Source organism: Lynx rufus, unplaced genomic scaffold, assembly GCF_022079265.1.
Source record: "Lynx rufus isolate CCGP_SWC_20201006 ecotype Redwood Valley unplaced genomic scaffold, mLynRuf1.p SCAF_8, whole genome shotgun sequence".
NCBI classification, from domain to species: Eukaryota; Metazoa; Chordata; class Mammalia; order Carnivora; family Felidae; genus Lynx; species Lynx rufus.
Window position 1 is genome coordinate 5,689,003 of NW_025814896.1, and position 18,261 is coordinate 5,707,263.

At 65.2% G+C, this 18,261-nt stretch overlaps 1 protein-coding gene across 1 annotated transcript; it reads right to left on the bottom strand.

The window, feature by feature from the left end:
- Nucleotides 1-1,957: 1,957 nt before the first annotated feature.
- On the bottom strand, nucleotides 1,958-17,974 carry RBM38 (RNA binding motif protein 38). The gene is made up of 4 exons (XM_047068334.1): nucleotides 17,567-17,974; nucleotides 16,636-16,759; nucleotides 16,103-16,157; nucleotides 1,958-3,677 (listed from the first exon to the last, which is right to left on the bottom strand). The coding sequence occupies exons 1-4, from the start codon at nucleotides 17,801-17,803 to the stop codon at nucleotides 3,374-3,376; spliced, it is 720 nt and encodes a 239-aa protein (XP_046924290.1). The 5' UTR covers nucleotides 17,804-17,974; the 3' UTR covers nucleotides 1,958-3,373.
- Between the last annotated feature and the right edge of the window lie 287 nt (nucleotides 17,975-18,261).

Here is an 18,261-nt window from a genome sequence, read left to right on the forward strand (position 1 = left end):
CCTCTCCTGGCTCAGGACCACCCTAGACACTCCACCCTGAATGGACGGTCCTAAAACTCCTGCCAGAAATCTCTGATGCCCACTCATCACCAGCCGGATCAGGTGATGCTTGCAAGCTTCAGTTTCCCTGAACTTAAACTTTTGGGCTGAGAGCTGAAGGAGGGACTCGGCCGGTAGGAGCTGCAGGACTCAACAGCACGTGCAAAGGGTCTGTGGTACGCTGTGACTGGTGTGTCCGGCGAACAGCGAGGAGGCCAGTATGGGCCTCACAGCACCGGCTTTTACTCCCAGGACAAGGGGAGCCATAGAGGGCTCTGAGCTGGGAGACGTGACCTCTCTTTTGGTGACCGGGACCCCTCTGGCTGCATGTGGAACACGGACTGCGGGAAGACGAGGACAGAAGCAGCAAAGGGCCCACGGCGAGGGTCCAGGACAGGAGGGGATGGTGCCTGGGTTGGGGGCAGATTCCTGATAGGCTTCGCTGGTGGAAACGTCGGACCCGGCAACGGGTTAGATGTGAAGGTGAGGGAGAGAGAGGAGTTGAGAGCAGCTGCAATCTCTCGCTTGGCCAGAGGGGGAGGTGACGTCTGGGCCAGATGACAGGATGGGGACAGATTGCACGTTATGGGGCCCGACTCTGCTCTGCGGGATCCGGGGAGGATAAGCCTGGTGCCTGGAGTACATCTGGCCCAAAGGAGGCCCGACCCGAGACCTCCAAGCCTTAGCTGAAACCGGCCCCCTCACCAGGGTGCCCATTCCCTTCCCACTAGCTCCCCAGGAGCCCCTCCATCCCGCGCAGCCCAGCTGTGGTGTCCACCCCCTCCCAGGCTCAGGGGCCTCTCCGCTGACGGCATCGATCAGACCACACTGTGCTCAGCTTGTCGGGTCACGTGTGCACACCGCTATCCCTCCCCAGACTGCAGGCCACAGCAGGACCGCCCCTGGGTTTCCCCAGTTCCCTCAGCTCCGGTTCCATCACTACCCCAAACTTCGTCTCCTCCAGCCACACTGGCCTTCTTTTCCACGCATCCTACCCCAGGGCCTTTGCACTTGCTGCTGTCTGCCTAGAACCCAGCCATTCTCCAGCACCCTGTGACACCTGCTTCACAGGGCTCAGCGGTATCCAAAATTACCCCATTTGTAGGCTTGTTAGGTCACCCTCACTAGATTATAAACCCCAGTGGGGTAGCATCGTGTCTGTTTTAGGACTCTCTTCAGTGCTTTGCCTCTGACCGGCCCATGTTTCTTGGAGTGAATGACTTCATCCTCTTTCCAGGCTGAACACCTCCTCCGTGAGTCCCCTGTGATTTCTCCAGCACGGAGCTGTGGCTCCAGCAGAGTTCTGGGAAATGCCAGAACTATCCCTGGGCTGGGCCCCCTCAGCCCCAGACCAACACTTCCCTTCCTTGACCTCGCACCCTGCCTGCCTCCCAGCATCCCCTAGGGCAGCTGGCCCACACACCTGCTGTTCTCTCCTCTCAGCAGTCCTCACTCAGGTTCTTCTAGCACTTCCCTTCTCCTGGGGACAGGTCCCCCCATCCCACGGGGTTCCGGGGAGCCACCACTCACACCACCGCGCCGGCCCCTGACCCCATTCCCAGGACGCTGCACACAGCTCGTCACCTATGCGGAGCCAGTCAGCCCTCCCCTGGGTTTTAGGCAGACTGCAGGGGAGCAGACACCCAGGGCATGGGGGGGGGGGGCATCAGCTCCTTCCCTAGTTCGTGGAAAGGGGGGTGGTAACAGGACCCCGTCTGTCCGGTCACTCTGGATGCCCAGAGGCCAGTGAGGGCAGGTGCTCAACAAACACTTGACTAAAATGCCCGGCTCCCAAGCTGTGACACCAAGTGATCACCGTGGCAGGGAGGGGGGTGGAGGGCGGTGGGAGGGGGGGGGGGAGGGGGGGTGGGGCAGCGATGCCGGAGGCTCCCGTGCAAGAGAAAAATTACAGACCAAGTTTTTCTTTAAAGAAAACAAGTTTTATTTTTATAATCAGAACGTTCTAATAAAAATATTATTATAATATTAGCTACCTTTATTTTCTGGGCTTTGACTCTGTACCAGGCGTGCCGCAAAGTGCTTGCCCACGTCGGTCAGCCCCCTGAGGCCACCACTTCCCTGAGGTAGGTCCGAAGGAATACCCCCAGCGCCCCCCAACTTGGCGGCCCGCCCTCCCAAACCCTCCCACGGGTCTCCTCCGCGAGGCTGCCCCTCGGCTCACTCCCCCCTTCCTCTGAGTGGGGGCCACCGCACGGCCCATGGTGCTCTGTCCGGGAGTCCCCCGCCTGGCGGCACCTCTCTCGCCCCACCCCCCCACCCCGCCCCCAGACCGAGGCCCCCGCCAGGAGGCCGGACGTGTCTCTGCCCAATCCCAGGGCCCCAGCTGCTACACAGCAGGTGACGCCACGAGGGAGGGGGGCAGGCAAGGCCGGGTGGTCCTGCACTCGGAGCCCCGCCCACTCGCTGGCCGGCACGGTCGGTGCGCTCCGGCCCCTCGGCCAGCATCACCTCGGGCCACACTCCCTCCTGCCCTTGGTGGCTGGGGGGGGGGGGGGGGGGACACACGCTGAGACCACTGCCCGTGGCCCAGAGAGACCTGCCTGGAGACGCCCACCCTCCGAGGGGCTCCCGAGGCCGCAGATGCTTCGTCGCGCCGAAATACTGCCACCGTCGCCTTGGGCGGAGCCATCGACAAAAGTGTCTCTCAAAGTCAAAAATAGGTTCTGGATTCTTGGTGGTGGGAGTTCCCGTTGAAAAAATAGACTACGATTCTGAAATCATCTTAGTAGCAAAACAAGGACGATAAGAAAAAAGTTGCAGCTCGACAGAAGGGGATGTCGGCCGGCTCCCCGTCGCCAGCGTGGGGTGGGCTGTCGTCTAGAAAATGAGAGTCCGGGAGGCAGACGGGCCCCCGCACCTTCCACCACGGCTCACCGCCCGCTTCGGCGGCTCTCTCGGGCCTCCCCGGAGTAAGGCATCTCCGAGCAGGGGCGGAGGGCAGCCGGTCCGCGGGGAGGGGTGAGGGAGGAGTGGGGGGGGGGGGAGGGCCCGGCCAGGTGCGGTGGGGACAGGGCCGTGGGCGCCTGGGGTGCGGGGAGGGGCAGGAGAAGGGGAAGGCGGAAGGCTGGCGGTGTGTGCGAGGTCTGGGTTGTGTCTTCGAAGAGCGCGCGGCCGTCCCTTTTCCCCGAAGTCCTCCCTCAAGACGCGGCGGGTCCTGGATTTCAAGAGAAGCGGTCTCCGGTGCATCCGGGGTCAGGCGGGGCTCCCGCGGGGTCTCCGGAGGTACATGCGTGGGCGCGCACCCCGAAGCCCGGCCGGCCGCTTGCCCGGCGTGGGGCCGATGGGGCCGTGACGCCAGGGGCGGGAACGGCCCTCACTGCATCCTGTCGGGCTGCAGCTGCGGAGGCTGGTACTGCACGAACGTGGCGCCCGCGGGGGCCGCGGCCGAGAGGGCCTGAGGCACGGCGGCCGGGTAGCCGTAGCCCACGAAGCTGGCGGCCGTGGCGGGCGAGGCGGCGTAAGGGTACTGGTCAAAAGTGGCCGGCGGGTACTGGGCGTAGGCCGGGCTGGCTGGCGTGTATTCGATGTAGGGGGAGGACAGCGACGGGACCGGGGCAGCCGGGATCACCACGCTGGGCTGGACGATGGCTTGTGGATAGATGTAGTGGGGGGTCAGCCTGCGGGGCCAAACACAGAAGGTCTGGGTCAGGGGACGGGGCGGTGGAAAGCTGGCTCCGGAGTGGAGGGGCCGGGTGATGCTGTGTCCCCGCTCCCGAGGACCGCTCGTCGGTCAGATGGGTATGGCAACAACACATCTTCCTGGAACACACCAGCCGTGCTCCTACCACAGGGCCTTTGCACTGACTGTCTGCCCTGACTGTTCCCACTGCCTGTAACACACGTTCCCTGGCTCTCCAGAGCCCCCCTTCCCAGTGAGCCCTTCCCAGGCACCCCCAGCCCAACCCAATGCTCTGCACTCCAGCCATCCCCCCACGAGGCCCCCCACAGGGCCAGTGATTTGGGGGACCCAGGTTTAAAAAGGATTTAGAAGTTTCAGACAGTGACAGCAGAACATCAAGTCTAGCGTGGGCCTTCTGAGCTCAGGTCCCCGTGTGACCACCAGGTCACACCCCGGCCCTCCACCTCCCTGTTCGTCTCCCCAACAAGCCGCCACCACCGGGGGACACGCTGCACTGTCCCGTCCTCCTCCCCAGCTCCGGAGCTTTGCCCTGGTCACCGACAGCCCGGAGCCCGGCCCACGGCAGCTCGGCGAGCCTCACCGAGTGAGGACTGCAGGAATGAGGCACGAAGGACAGCAGTGAAGACGAAGAGGACGAGAAGCCCTGGGAGCAAGGCCACCGACCACGCCCGGCGCCCACGGAGCCGGGTCCGAAACCGAAACCCCTTCACGCGGTGCCTGGTCGGACGCGTGCTCAGGCTGCCCTTCACGTCACCATCTTGTTTCACGACAGAGAACGGAGCTCAGAGGGTCAGCGGCTCGGCCAAGGCCCCACGGCGATGAAGTGAGGGGAGCCTCCTGACCCACGCGACTGTCCCATGCCGCAGGCTAATGTGCAAAACTGTCACCGCACGCCCGGGATGAGTCCCACGTGTCACGGGTGGGGAGACGGGGGCACAGAAAGGCGGTATCGGTGTGGGCCCGCTCGGCCAACCAGGTGCTGGGCGGCCCCGGGCAAGTGGCTGGGCCTCTCCGGGCCTCGCGGCCTGTCTGCTCCACGTCAGGTACCCGGCAGCCCCATCGGGGCAGACGGCCCGGCCACGGGCATCAGTCTCTCCTCCGCCTCTTCTCGCACCAGCACAGGGCACGCGGCACGCGGGACCCAACTCCCTCCTGCACCCGTGGGGTGGGGCCCGGCTCCAAAGAGAAGCTGCTCGGAAAGAACAGGGCGCCCCGTTCTCCGACACTCAGCCGGGGCAGACACCACGGCAGCACCCACAGGATCGGCGACAAGCCCGAGAACGCCAGAGGGTCACCTGCAGGGGCCGCAGCGGCATCCGATGTCCCTCCAGTCGCACCACACGCGGCGGCAGTGAGACCAGGCGGCCCGTGCTCGGCCCCACGCCACTGCCCTCCACGCTGCCGGGAGGAAACCGAGCAGCGGACCCGAGATGCTGTTTATGCTGTGATATCACTGAGGCTAAAGCAGCCAGATGCGTATTTATACGCGGGCAAGGTGGCTGAGGATGGGCGAGGCGGGCCATAGGGAGCTGCCGTTTTTACGGGTCCGAGAACCCACGTCCTACCGCACGACGTCCTGAGCGCACAGGCAGGGGCCGGGGCCGGCGGAGGGCTCCGCGGGTCGTTACAGGGCGGATGGGTTCCCGCGCATAACCAGGAAGAAGGGGCGATATTCACGGGGGCCAAGCGCCCCCCACGGTGGGACACACCAATGGGGTCTCCCCACGCGGCGACGGGGAATGACACGTGCCACGGCGTGGATGAGCCCTGAGGACGTGCTGAGCAAAGGACGCCAGACCCAGAAGGCCACTCCCCCGACAGGAAACGTCCACACGGGTTTGCCCGGAGGCGAAGCGCCAGGGGCTCCCGCAGGGGGCGGGGGCGGGGGCGGGGGCGGGGGCGGGGGCGGGGGCGGGGGCGGGGGCGGGGGCGGGGGCGGGGGCGGGGGCGGGGGCGGGGCCGGGCCGGGCGTGAGCGCTCGCGGGGCTCCTCTCGGGCTGATGGACAAGTTCTGGGTCAGGCAGAGCGCGCGTCTGCACACGGCTGTGAACACACTTAAGGTCTGAAAACAGCTGTTCGGTTTCAGATGTTCAGATGTTCGGTGACCCGTCCTTTGCGAGAGACAAATCCCGCTGCGGAGTGAGCCGCCCGCGAGGGCACGGCGCGCAAGGCTGCGACGATCTGGCAGCAAAGCGGGCGGGAGTCTGGGGCACACCTGCCGGTGCCTGCGGGGCCCCCAGCGCCGACCGCGCCGCCCTCCCCGCCGCCCTCCCCGCGGCAGCGCCCCAGTGTTCCCGCAGCAACACACCCAGGCCGGCGGCGGCCGTGCCTCCCCACCCCCACCCTCTCCCGCGTGTGCCCGGGCAGCTTCCGCCGGGATCCCCGTGCTCTGGCTCCGGGCCACAGCGCCCATCCCCCTCCACCGCCCCCACTCCAGGAGCCTCCGCCGACCACCTCCTTCCTCCCCCCATGCAAACCAGAGCCTTGAACAGAGCCGGGCCTGGGTTCGAATCCCGCTCGGTCTCCTGAAAAGTGCAACAGCGATCTCACGCCTGCCGGGGCCAGGATACGGCCCCCGCAGCTCAGATTCCAGCGGGGCGGACAGACACACAAACATACCAACCCATGACCCGGAGGCGGGACTGCGGGGAGTGGTCAGGGTAGGCTTCTCGGAGGAGAGAGCAACTGCACTGAGCCCCGAGGGTAAGACAGAGCTGGCCGTGGGGGACCGGCAAGGCAAAGACTGAGGCTGGAGCCAGCGTGTGCGCGGGAGGAGCCCGGCGAGGGTGCCAGGCTGTCGCTTTGAGACCACATCCCTGGGGGCTGCTGTCCCACCTCAGCTGCTGTCCCGTCCCAGCCGTGCCCTGCAGCACCTCCGACGCTCGAGGCCATCCCCACCCGGGTCTGTACCTGCCAGCGACCCCCTGGAGCCCTCACCTCCCCTGCATCTCATGTGAGCCATGGGGAGGGCTCTGCCCTGACCCCCAGGGCCTCGTCCGAGGCCCAGCTCTGGAAGGAGCCGGGCACACAGCGTGTTGATGGAACAACAGGTCACGGGGAACAGGTTCTCCGCTGAGGAGGACGAGGGGCTCCTGCAGTCAGGACGCCGCCCCGGAAAGGAGCAGCACCCACCGGGACGTCCCTGGCACCACGAGAGCCCCCACCCGGCTCCTGGAGCCTTGGGAACATCTCTCACTTTGAGGCTCTGGAAGCCTGCAGCCCAGAACTTCTCCAAACATGGGCGGGGACGCCCCTGCCTTAGACACCCCCGAAGCATGTGCCAAAAAGGCAGATCCCCTGCAGACAGAGGGCTCAGAAGGGGTGACAGGCCCCCAGGGATCCTGATATACACCCACACTCAGAGCCACTGCCTAGACCCGGGCCTCACCCTGTCCACACAGCAGAAGGATCCAGGGCCGCAAAAATGACAGGTTTCGGGCGCCTGGGTGGCTCAGTCGATTGAGCGTCCGGCGCTTGACTTCGGCTCAGATCGTGATCTCACGGTTCATGAGATTGAGACCCCGGGTCACAGTGTGGAGCCTGCCTGGAATCCTCTCCCTCTCTCTGCCCCTCCCCGCTCTCGAGCGCGTGTCCTCTCTCCCAAAATAAACTTAATAAATACACACGTAAGTAGGTAAGACAGACAAACAGGGCCCTGGCCGTATTTCCCCAAGGTCCAGCCGGATGAGGCAGTGGTCACATCTGCCAGGTTCTGCACTCTCCCCTGTCAGGACCAGAGCTCTGTCCCAGCCTCCACGGGTGAGGGAGGAACTGTGTCTCAGGCTGGGGAGGAAGGGAGACACCCGGTCCCTGACACCCCAGGATACAGCCCGCCTGCGTCCACTCACCTGCTTCCCTTGAGCGCTCTGCCCCGCCCCCACTCTATGCAAAAAGTCCGAGATAACCCACAAGGCGTTTTAAAGCCACAAGAGGTACTGTGTCACCGCAGTGGCAGAGTCTCGCCTTCTTGTCCATACGCTGCCTGGTACCTGAGCCCACAAGGACTGGCTGCTGGCTGGAGCCTTGTGACCGGGGCCCCCCTCGGGGGCCAGCTTGGGTCTCCAAGAGGCCACCCAGGTGGCAGGGCAGTCCCAGTCCAAGGCCCAGCAGCCAAGCTGCTCAGTGCATCCACAGAGACTGGACCCCCAACAGGTGTGTGCACCCCAGACTGGGATCAAAAGGAAAAGAAGGAACGGGGGGGGGGGGGGGGCGGATCCTGCCGCACAGTGGGGCCAACAAAGCCCCAGGAGGCAGGGCACGCGCCCCAGGCAGTTTCCCTCCAGCACGGCCGCCCCTCGGCTCTGCATGTGGATTTGCAGAGGCTGACCTCAGGGCCTGCAGGGAGGACCAGGACCCCCCCCGCCAGAACGGCGGCCTCAGCCAGGGCGACTCTGCCCCTCCGAGGGACACCGGGCCACGCCTGGGACATTTCTGGGTGCCACCCTGGTGGGTGGAGTCCGGGGAGGCTGCCAATCCCCCGCAAGGCACGGGTCGGCCCACCGTGGAGACTCCTCCAGGGTCACACCCCTCACGTGCGGACCCTGCCGTGGAGCAAGCTACAAAGCGAAGGGCACGCGCTCGGCTCTTGACTGCCCTCGGGGCCTGACGCCCCGGCCCGGCGGGCGCAGGGAAGGAGGCCGGGTGGGGACGGAGGGGCAGAGCTGCAGGGGTGTGTGCACACACGCCCACGGGGACCCCACTGAGCCCCCGGGGGAGAAAGCGAGCCCAGCCAAACCTGCCTGGCGCAGCCCGGCGCCCCCCTCCCCAGGCCCGCACACACGGCAGGAACAGGAGGCCCTGGCCAGGGGGCAACGGGGGCAGGGCCCGCGTGCCCCGCACGTTCCTTGCCACCCCACCCACTCCCCAGAAAGGCTGGGGCACCACCAGCCTCCACGTGCTCGACCTTCAGACCTCTGAAAAGGCCACAGGCCGCACAACACTCTGCGGGCGAAGGCTGGTCTGCCACCAGGGCAGGAGCCCCCGGGAGGACGGTCCTGCCCACTCTCCCTCCGCTGCGGCCCAGGCCCCCCCCCCAACTCCCCACTTCCCCCTCCCCCCCCCGGTCCCCCCAACTGTGTCTGTTCTCCACCCCCCCCCACCTCCCCAGGTCAGTCAAGCCTCCATCTACCACACCCCGTCGAAGCAGGTCCCCTGTGCCTGCTTCTGCCCCCATCCGGTGACCAGAGGGTCATCTTAAAAACATCCAAGACGGGGCTTGGCTAAGTGTCTGACTCTTGATCCCGGCTCAGGTCGTGATCTCCTGGTTTGAGAGATCGAGCCCTGTGTCAGGCTCTGCACTCTCTCGCTCTCTCTCTCCCTCCCAAAATACGTAAACTTAAAAAAAAAAAAAAAAAATCCAAGAGACCAGCCCACCCCAGGATCAGAACCCTCCAGCAGCCTCCACCCTCCCCAGAACCACACCGCTCCCCCTATGGCTTCCCACACAGCCAAGCCTCAACTCCCCCTGCAACTCTTCTCTACCCACCGTCCCTACTCTCACCACCCTGCTCCCCGGACGCAACGGGCACCTCCCCCAACAGGCCTTTACACTGGCTACTCCCTCTGCTTGCAGGCTTCTTCCCCAACCTCCAGCCTCACCTCCTCAGAGGCCTTCCCCGACCAGCCCCCAGGTCAACGCCACCACATCCCACCCACCCCCGGCTTTATTTCCTTCTTATGACCTGAGACCCGTCATTTACTTTCCGTTCTGTTTTCTCGATGAGAATGTAAGCCCCCCGAGGGCGGGCACTTGGTGCCGACCGCCGGGTCCCGAGCACCTAGCACACCATCTGTCGAGTGCGGAGGGCCTCAGGCAGGCCGTGGGATCGCCGGCACCCAGAGAGCAAAGGAGCCTCCCTTGGGCATGCTGCCTGGGTCCTGGGATAGAAGCTGCAGCCCTTTAGAAGGCAAAGGAAGCAGCCCAGCTGGAAACAGCTATTGCCGGACGGGGCCCTGCTCACAAGTGGGGGGGCGGAACCTGGCGGCTCGGTTCAAGGCTGGCTCTGGTCCTCGCCAGGTGCCGGGCTGTGTCAGCGCTGCCTCTGTGGGGTGAGTGAGGTCACCCTCACCGCTAGGGCTGTGTGAGGATTTAACGCTCTGCGCGCCCCAGAGAGCGTGGCAGCACCAGTGACCTCCTCGGGCCTGAGGGACGACAAGGGAGAGCCCCCAAGCCGGCCAGGACGCACAGAAGGTCCTCCCTCTCACGGCCACCTGGCCCCAGCCCCAGGGAGAGCAGACCAGGAACCCCGGAGGCAAAACCGGACCAGCCAGCAGGACAGCTGGGCCCACGGTCGGAACCTAAAGGTCAGGTGGGCCGATGCTCACCAGGCCTGCTCCGACCAGGCGTGACCGTGACCTGCAGGACCGGGGGCTCGTGGCTTCCTGACGGCACACGGGGGAGCCGCGAAGTCTGCCGGGACCCAAGGCACGGCCAAGGGCACCCCAGCGGACTTGGCCCAGCGGAGGTTCAGGGGCAAGAGCCCTGAGTCTGGACCCTGGCCATGCCTGTCCAAGTCCCTCAGCCCTCTCTGGCCTCAGTTTCCCCATCTGTAAACTAAAGGTGCCAGCCACAGAGCCCAACAGGGCCTCTGCTGCGTCCCCAGAGGCCCTTCAGGAGACAGAGGTCTCGGGAGCCTGAGTGGCCCAGTTGGAGAGGCGGCTGACTGCTGCACACACTCAAAGCAAAACTCCGCTAAAAGGAATCACTACAGCCTCGGAGGACTCATTTTCTGAAAGCAAAGCCACCCCCAAAAGTAAGAACAAAAAAGGCAAATGAGACCGTTTCACTTTTTCTGCTCCCTGGAGGTTTTCGCCAGCCGTGCTGGGGACCCAGGCAGCCACGGGGGGCGCAACTGCAGGCTTCTGGAAGGAAGGGGCGCGGAGTGGGACGCCAACGCAGGCAGAAAAGCAGGTCCGGGGCTGGGAATCCCCGGAGGGGGCACGTGAATGCTCCCTGGGGCCACCACACAGCAGGCAGGAGTGGGGCAGCGGCACAAAGCAGGTAAGCCGTGCCTCCGTGGGACGCCGCCAGGCCTCCCCCGAACTTGTCCAAACCCCGACCCACAGCTGCGCCCTCTCCTCCAGGCCCATCCGGCCTTCCACGTGCTCAGCCCAAACCTCTGGAATCTTCTCAGGCTCCTCCGTCACTCATTCTTTAAAATGTATTGTATTCGGGATCCCACAGCTGCTCACCCTGGCCCGAGCCGGCGGCCACCCCAGCTGCGTGGGGACCACGGCCTCCACCGCACGGGCCACACAGCAACCAAGGGATGCTGTAAAGACACAAGTGACCCGGCCCTCAGCCACGCAGGGCCCACCTCAGTCCCGCGACACTCGGAATAAGATCTAAACGCGCCCCTGGGCCCCCCAACTCCCCCACTTCCTCCCCCGGCTCACGCTGGCGTCCCCGGCCCGGCCGCCCCTCCCCCCACAGCGCCTACCGCCACCGGGCCTGCCCACGCTGCCGCCGGGCTGCAGGCCACTCTGCAGCTACGATCCGGGACGGCATCCCCACGGCATCGGCGGCCTGCCACAGAGCTGGCAGACATCTGCTGAACAAACGGGCCGAACGAATGCCCAGCTTCCTGCTTCCACCCACGTGGGAAGGGTCGGGAGCACGAACGCTCTGCTGAGCCCTCGTCGCGTTCACGCGGGAGGTGGGGAAACTGAGGCTCAAGGAGGCGAAGTCACGACGACGAGGGATCACACACACAGGCCACGGAAAAGCGCCTCCGGGCTCTCGGCCCAGTGCTCTGGCCACGGCAACGCGAGGGGGCCGGCTGGGCCACCCGGGAGCCCTCCCGCCCCAGGGCACACCCCTGGGGGTGGTTCAGACACCCGCAGGCCCGTCTGTGGCCAGGCCTCTGTCCCTCGGCTCCGGGCTTCTGGACGAGGCTCTCCGGCCCTCAGGCTGCCAGGGCAGCGGGCCGGAGCCAGGAGCTCATCCTCGAGAGGAACCCAAGAGCCACCCCGGAGGCTGGTTTCTGTCACGGCAGACGGGGACAAACAACAGGTGTGCACCGGCGGCCCACCGGGAGGGCCACGCGCCGGCCCACGCCTCGCTCCAGTGCCAAACAGGAAGCTACGGTGTGGGGAGCAGGGCCACCCCAGGCACCCTGAAAGTAAAAACAAGCCATGTGACGCCACGGCGGGGAGCAGGCACCAGCTTCCTCCCAGCCCGCACAACCTCCCGCTCTGACCTCACTTCCTGCCGCGCCCCCCGCAAAGGTGCTGATCCCACGTCCGCCCCCCCCCCCCCAGCCCCCCGAAGCAAAGCTCTGCGACTCACCGCCCCTGCCCCGCCCAGCCTTCAATCTACTTCGTATTAGGAAACAGCGGGAGAATCCCGAGAAGTTGCAAAAACAGCACAGGGAGGTCCCGGGTGCCCTCCTGCCGCGTCCCCCAGTGGTGACGTCGTACACAACCCAGCGTGCGACCAAAACCAGGCACCTGATGCTGGCACGGTGCTATTAACCAGGCTGGAGGCCCTGGTCAGGTTTCGGCGTTTTTTGGGGTGTGTCCCAGTGTGTCGTCTGATGGCCTTCCCACGGCTGCGGTCCCCGTGGAAACCGCCCCCCCACACCCCCCGACCCTGGTGACCCAGGTACTGGGCTCGGGCCCCTCGGCGTGCACACACCTGGGGCCTGGTGATGGCGGGGACAGCGGGGGCCTGCCCAGAGAGCATAGGCGTCCCTGGACCCACAAGGCATGTACCGCCCCAAGAGGGTCCCATAGTGGGTGTCAGTCCTGGGGTGTCTGGCTCGGATTTGCTCAAGAGCTGGCCAGAGGGAGGTGCTGGGGCCTCGTGGAAGGAAGGAGAGTACTGGAGCCACCCAATCGGGCCCCCGGCCCCACACTGCATGAGCTCAGACAAGTTTCTCCTCACCCGGTGCCTGCACGGGCAGCTCGGGCAACAGGCCTTGTCGGAGGGCTGCTAGGAGCTGGGTCCCTGACAAATTCAAGTCTCTCTGTGGGCCAGGCCCCCGACCCACCGGCTCTGCACAAAGGCACCCACTCGGTGCTCAAGTCAGCCCTGCATCCTGGTCTCCATCCTGGTCATCTCCGGGGAGATGAGCCCAGGCAGACCCTGGGATCCTGGCTCCAACACAGGATGACCCCGCTGTCTGGGACCTGGGGCCCGGTCTCACCCTGGCCACAGGACAGGACTTGCGGTGAATGGATGTGAAGGCCCCGGCAAGGCCCCCTTAAGAAAAGGGACGGGGGCTGTGCCCAGAGAAGCAGCTGGCCCTTCAAAAATAACCCAAGGAGAGGTTCCAAGTACAGCCAGGCCCAGGACAAACCTCAGACCCTACCCTCTGACACCAGGAGGTCCCTTCCAGACAAGGCTCAAAGCTCTGCCCGGACACGTGCCCTCTCCAGACCACTTGGAACTTTCCTGCCTGCAGGCTACTGACTGTCCCAGCCGGGGGGGGGGGGATGGTCTACGGCCTCGGTCATGTCCTCTCGTGGTTAAGTCACTGGTCGCCGCCAAGGAAGGATTCTCCAAACCTCAGGCCTTGGCCCCACACACAGTTACAGGACAGGAATGCACAGCCCAAGTTAGGTCCTGAAAGACCCCATCCCCCTTGAAAACAAAAAACCCCGAGAGCCAGGGAATCCAAGCAAAAAGTGTAACTTGTTAAGAAATTCTTTGGCGAATCTCCCACGCTGATGCTTACGGCCCCACGGGCGGGGATTCCACAGTGGCCTTGCCCAAAGGTGGGGCCGTGCAACCCTTAGACCTGTGCAAGGCATAGGATCGGAGGCAGGAAGTCCGGCCAGGCAGGAGAGGGGTTAACTGGTTGAAAAGGCCGAGCTGCCCAGCCCTGGCTCCCACCGTGCCCTCGGCCGGCGCAGGCCCAGCCTCACTGCCAGCCCGCAGCACACAACACTGACTGCTGAGTCAGGCCAGCCGCGCTCCCGCCCGATTGTTCTCGTTTGCAAAGACAAAAGACAAAAGGGACGCTGACGGCCCAACTCTCCCAACCGAGGGGCACTGGGGGAAGGCAGCTGACCCCGGGCCAGCCCGGCCCTGCCTCGCTGGGAGAGCACCCCCAGGGGCCCCTCCCGCCACCCTGGACCTCTCAGCGAGGCCTGGTGGGAGGCGGCGGGACCCTGAGAAGCTTTGGGCCACCGGCCGCTGGCGACGAAGACCTGGACGCTCCCTCTGACCCCTTGTCCCCGCCTGGGTCTCCGCCCCCTGGCAACCAACAAGAAAAGCCCGAGGCCTCTTCGTCGTCACAGGTATTAGATGCCAGCCAGAGATTTAGTTACAAGACACGGTCACGTGAAGTCGGGAACGCACGGCGGTAAGATCTGCACCGACCCCCAAGCACCCTCACGTGGGTGGCACTCAAGGGACCGTGAGGGGAAAGGCTGGGGCACCCTTCCTACCCGCCCACCCCAGAGAGCGGCGGCTGAGTGTGGGCTCGGAGCCAGTGGCCCGGTTTAAGTCACGTCACTTAGGTCACCCCGACAGACTGTTAACCGCTCTCCGCCTCAGTTTCTTCATCTAGGAAGCGAAGGAAACATCAGCCCCAACCTCAGAAGGCTGCTGCGAGGACAGGAGAGGATGGGGGGCAGGGGCACAGAGCACCCGGGCCCGCGTGCCGGCACCGTATGTGAAGAGGTCATTATTTCCGTCAAGGAAGTCACAGACGAGGAAACCGAACGCTCAGGAAGAAGACGCCACCTGCCATCTGCCAAGCGGACCCGGCTGGAATGTGGCAGAAGCAGGATTTGAACCCAGGTCTGCAGGCTCCAGGGGCCAAGTCCTGACAGTGACTGGAGTCCTAGAGGCAGCTGCAGCGGATCGGAAAAGAGCTCAAACGTGCTCGGGGAAGGAGCTGCCCCATGGTAAGCGGGACAGAGCCGCTGATGCCCGCCCCCCTCCACCCCCGGTTCTGTGCAGCTGGCCCTGCTCCAGGCCCTGCCCCTGGCCACCTGGGACACACCTGGGGAACAGCGCCAAGGCTATGGAAAATGAGGAATGCCCTCCTCACGTGACCTGGACCCCAAGCAGGAAGAACTTCGGATGACGGCAGATGTCCCCAAATACCTCCCAAGACGGCTCCAGACATTTATGAAGCAGATGCCAGGGCGAGAAGGAAACCCAGAAGCACCAGCTCCCGGCCGCCCCCGGGCTCCCTCCCAGGAGAACAGACTGAGAGCTGGGCTCCCACGCATGCCAATCCACGCCAAGGCCACCAAGCAGACACAGACGCCGCGTGTCCGGGCGAGCACCCCCAGATCGTGGGCACGCAACAACTCCTCAGCCATCTGTGTGACCTGCCCGGTCCACCCGAGCCCAGCTCCCAGCCCTGCCAGGCAAGCCAGGTGGTTCCTCGAACTGTGCCTCTTTCTAGGGCAGACACATGCACGTGAGACACACACACACACGCACACACGCACACACGCACACGCACAGCTTGAAGCACAAAATCCAGAGCCTGGGATTTGGTTCTGACAGCTTGAGAAGCACCAACGTTCTAAAAGGGGCTGTCTGTGTTCTCACCGCCCTCGCCACCCCCAGGAGCACACCCCACCCCCGTCGACACGCTGCCGGCACCGGGACACACAGCCAACATCGATCACGGGGCTGGGAAGTCACACTGCATGGCAGGCTCCTTTGTGCCCCTGAAGTGTGTGTGTCCTTCCACAAGCAGCTGCCGGGACTTATTAGAACTTTAAAAAAAAAAAAAAAGCCAGGCAAGGGTGGGATGCGCTGAACCACAGCACGTCGGACAAAAGGCCCACAGGCCGGGCCCACTGGGGCTGGACAGCTGGCCCCGGTCCCGTCTCACCTGCTGCAGCTTTCATAAATACCAGACCCCGGATGGCAGTGGCCTGCTGGCACCATCTGTCAGGCACCAGAGCGGGTCACCCGGCACCCTGAGAAGAACGCAGCCGCCGGGCCCACAGAGCACGGGCAGCACTTCCGGAGCCTTCACTGCCCTCCCTCCCCACAGGCCTCTCCCGAGGTCTCCGCTCACAGAACTCAGAGAGGCCGCTACCATCCCCATTCCACAGAGGGAGCTGGGGGAAACTGAGGGACAGACGGCTGTGTAGGCTGCCAGAGGTCACGCAACTGGTCACAGGGAAGCCAAGACTTGAAACCAGGCTCCGGCAGCCTCCGTGGTCTCTGGCAGGACTGGAGGAACGCTCTCGGCCTTCTCTCCGTCCTCCCGGCTGGCCCTGCCTCCCCGCCCTCCGAAGGCAATCAGGTTTATGGAAGATGGGAGAAGGCGACGGTTCGCAGACACGGAAAGGTAGATGCAAAGGGCATCCCGTGGGGCTGGCGGTCCTCGGATGAAAGACTCCCTCGGGCCAAGGGGCGCCCGGGGCCTGCTTGGCCAGGTCTGCTCACCCCCCCACACACCCCCCCAGCCAACAGTGTCCACTCACCCGTAAGTCCGTTGGATCAAAGTGGGGTGCAGCTGCTGTACTCCAATGGCAAAGCCTGAAACGAGAGGCCACGCAGGGGCTCAGCCTCACCCAAGGGAGCAGAAGCACACAGCCGTGCCCTCCCCCATCGGAAGGGACAGATAACTGGCTTCCTCTACACTCCCAGGCCACCTTCCCACAAATCCCGAAGCTCCCTGCCTAAGAAAGCCAACGGAGAGGGGTAACAGCGGCCTCTGGGTGTCTGTCCCCCTGATCGCCAGCCCCGGGGAACAACTTCCTCCTTCCCTGGCGGACGGCTGACAACTGGCTGATGCGCCCTCCTCGCCCTGTCCCGCTGGCACATGCACCTGGACGACGGGGTCCAGCTCCCAGGCTAGGGGATGACTGCCCAGGGACAGCTCTGCAAGCACATGATAGCTGACGGCCACTCCTGGGGCAGGGCTGGGGAAGGGGGGGGCCCTTTCCACCCCACAGATACCAACACTCAATATAGCAATCAAGACGAGCCAGGAAAGGAAAACACAGGCTCTCACCCGTCTGGAGGCTCCTCGGCTTGGCACCCAGATACGCCAGGTTCACGTTGGCCTTGCGGCCATCGATGTTGGGGTTCGGGTCTTTGCAAGCTCTCTCCGCCGCCGCCCGGTCGGCCATGGTCACCTAGAGGAACACAGATGCATCAGGGGTTTCCCTTACCGGTGGGAGGAGCAGAGCCCTCTGCTCCGGCAAGAGGCACTCACTTCCCCCTCCCTGGGGGGCCAGTTATTCAGAACCTCTGACCCAGTCCCCACCCCCCCACCCCCCACCATGGGGCCCTCCTGCAAAGGTGCCCCTGGATTCCAGTTCCTCCATCCAAGTTCATGTGCTGGGAAACCTAGCTTTACCGACAGAAATGATCCCCAGGGGAGACAAGGAACTTCCCCCTTTCCTCCCCAAGGAAGGCAGGGGCCCCGAGCTTGTCCTGCCTGCCTGTGGGGGTGCGAATTTCCTCGTGGGAGGGGTGGGGGGACACCGGTTAGAAGGAAAGTAGGAGACGTGCCTTCAAACCGTTTTTTTTTCTTTTTTTACTTAAGCCGTTTGTTCTGGGCGTTTAAAGGAACTCTTGTAAAATACTGGAGGGGAGGGGGTGCTAAAGGCCTCCAAAGCGCCCTGAGGTGAAGCCTCCTCTGCTTGCTTGTTGCTCCAGGAAGTCCTGGGAGTGAGCCGACTGTCCCCAGAATCTCTCCACAAACTCCGAAGCGCTAATTGAACACAGCGGCTCTCCCTTTTAACCAAGGAGTGGGGTGGGGGCAGGGAGCCGCGGCCGAGTAGCGGCGGCGGGACGGGCTGGAGCGTGAACCTCCGCCCCCGAGCCCAGGAGGGGGCAGCAGGTGCCGGGGCAGCTGGGCGTGCGCCCGCCGGTGGACTCGGCGCCCCCGGCGCGGTAAGTGCGGGGCGGGGTGCGCGCCCGGCCGCGGGGCCACTTACGAAGCCGTAGCCGCGAGACTTGCCCGTCTGGCGGTCGGTGATGACCACGGCCTCCTCGATGTCCCCGAAGCCCTCGAAATACTTCCTGAGCGAGGCGTCGGTGGTGTGGTAGGGCAGGCCGCCCACGAAGATCTTGGTGAACGTGGTGTCCTTCTGCGAGCCGTGCATGGCGCCGGAGGCGGCCGGGGGCCGCGGGAAGCCCGCGCTCGGGGCGCACGGCGCGGGCTGCAGCAGCATGGGGGGGGCGCCCCGCCGCCTACGGACCCGGGCCGCGCGGCGCCGCGCTCATGGGCGGCGGCGGAGAGCGAGCAGGACAGCAGCGGCACCGGTCCAGCCGCCGGGCCCGTCCACTGGCGGGCCGCTCCCACCGAGTGCGCCTCGCTGCGCTGCGCTGCGCTCCTGCCGGCGCTGCGGGCACTCTGCGCCCCGGCGCCCGCCCCCGGGCTTTGTAAGCGGCTCCGCCCCTAGTCCGCCGCAGCCACGCCCCAGCCGCGGCCCCGCCCCGCCCCGGGCGCGCGGGGCCTGCCGGGAAGCGTAGTCCCGGCCGCGCCCCGCGGCGCCCGGCGGGCGGGGAAGACTTGGGGCGGGGCGCGCACGCGAGCCTGAGTGAGCAGGGTCGCGTCCCCGCCGGCCCTGCCGTCCCGGGGGGCCCTCTGCGTGCCCGCAGGGGTCTAGTGAGTTAGAGTCAGCGACGG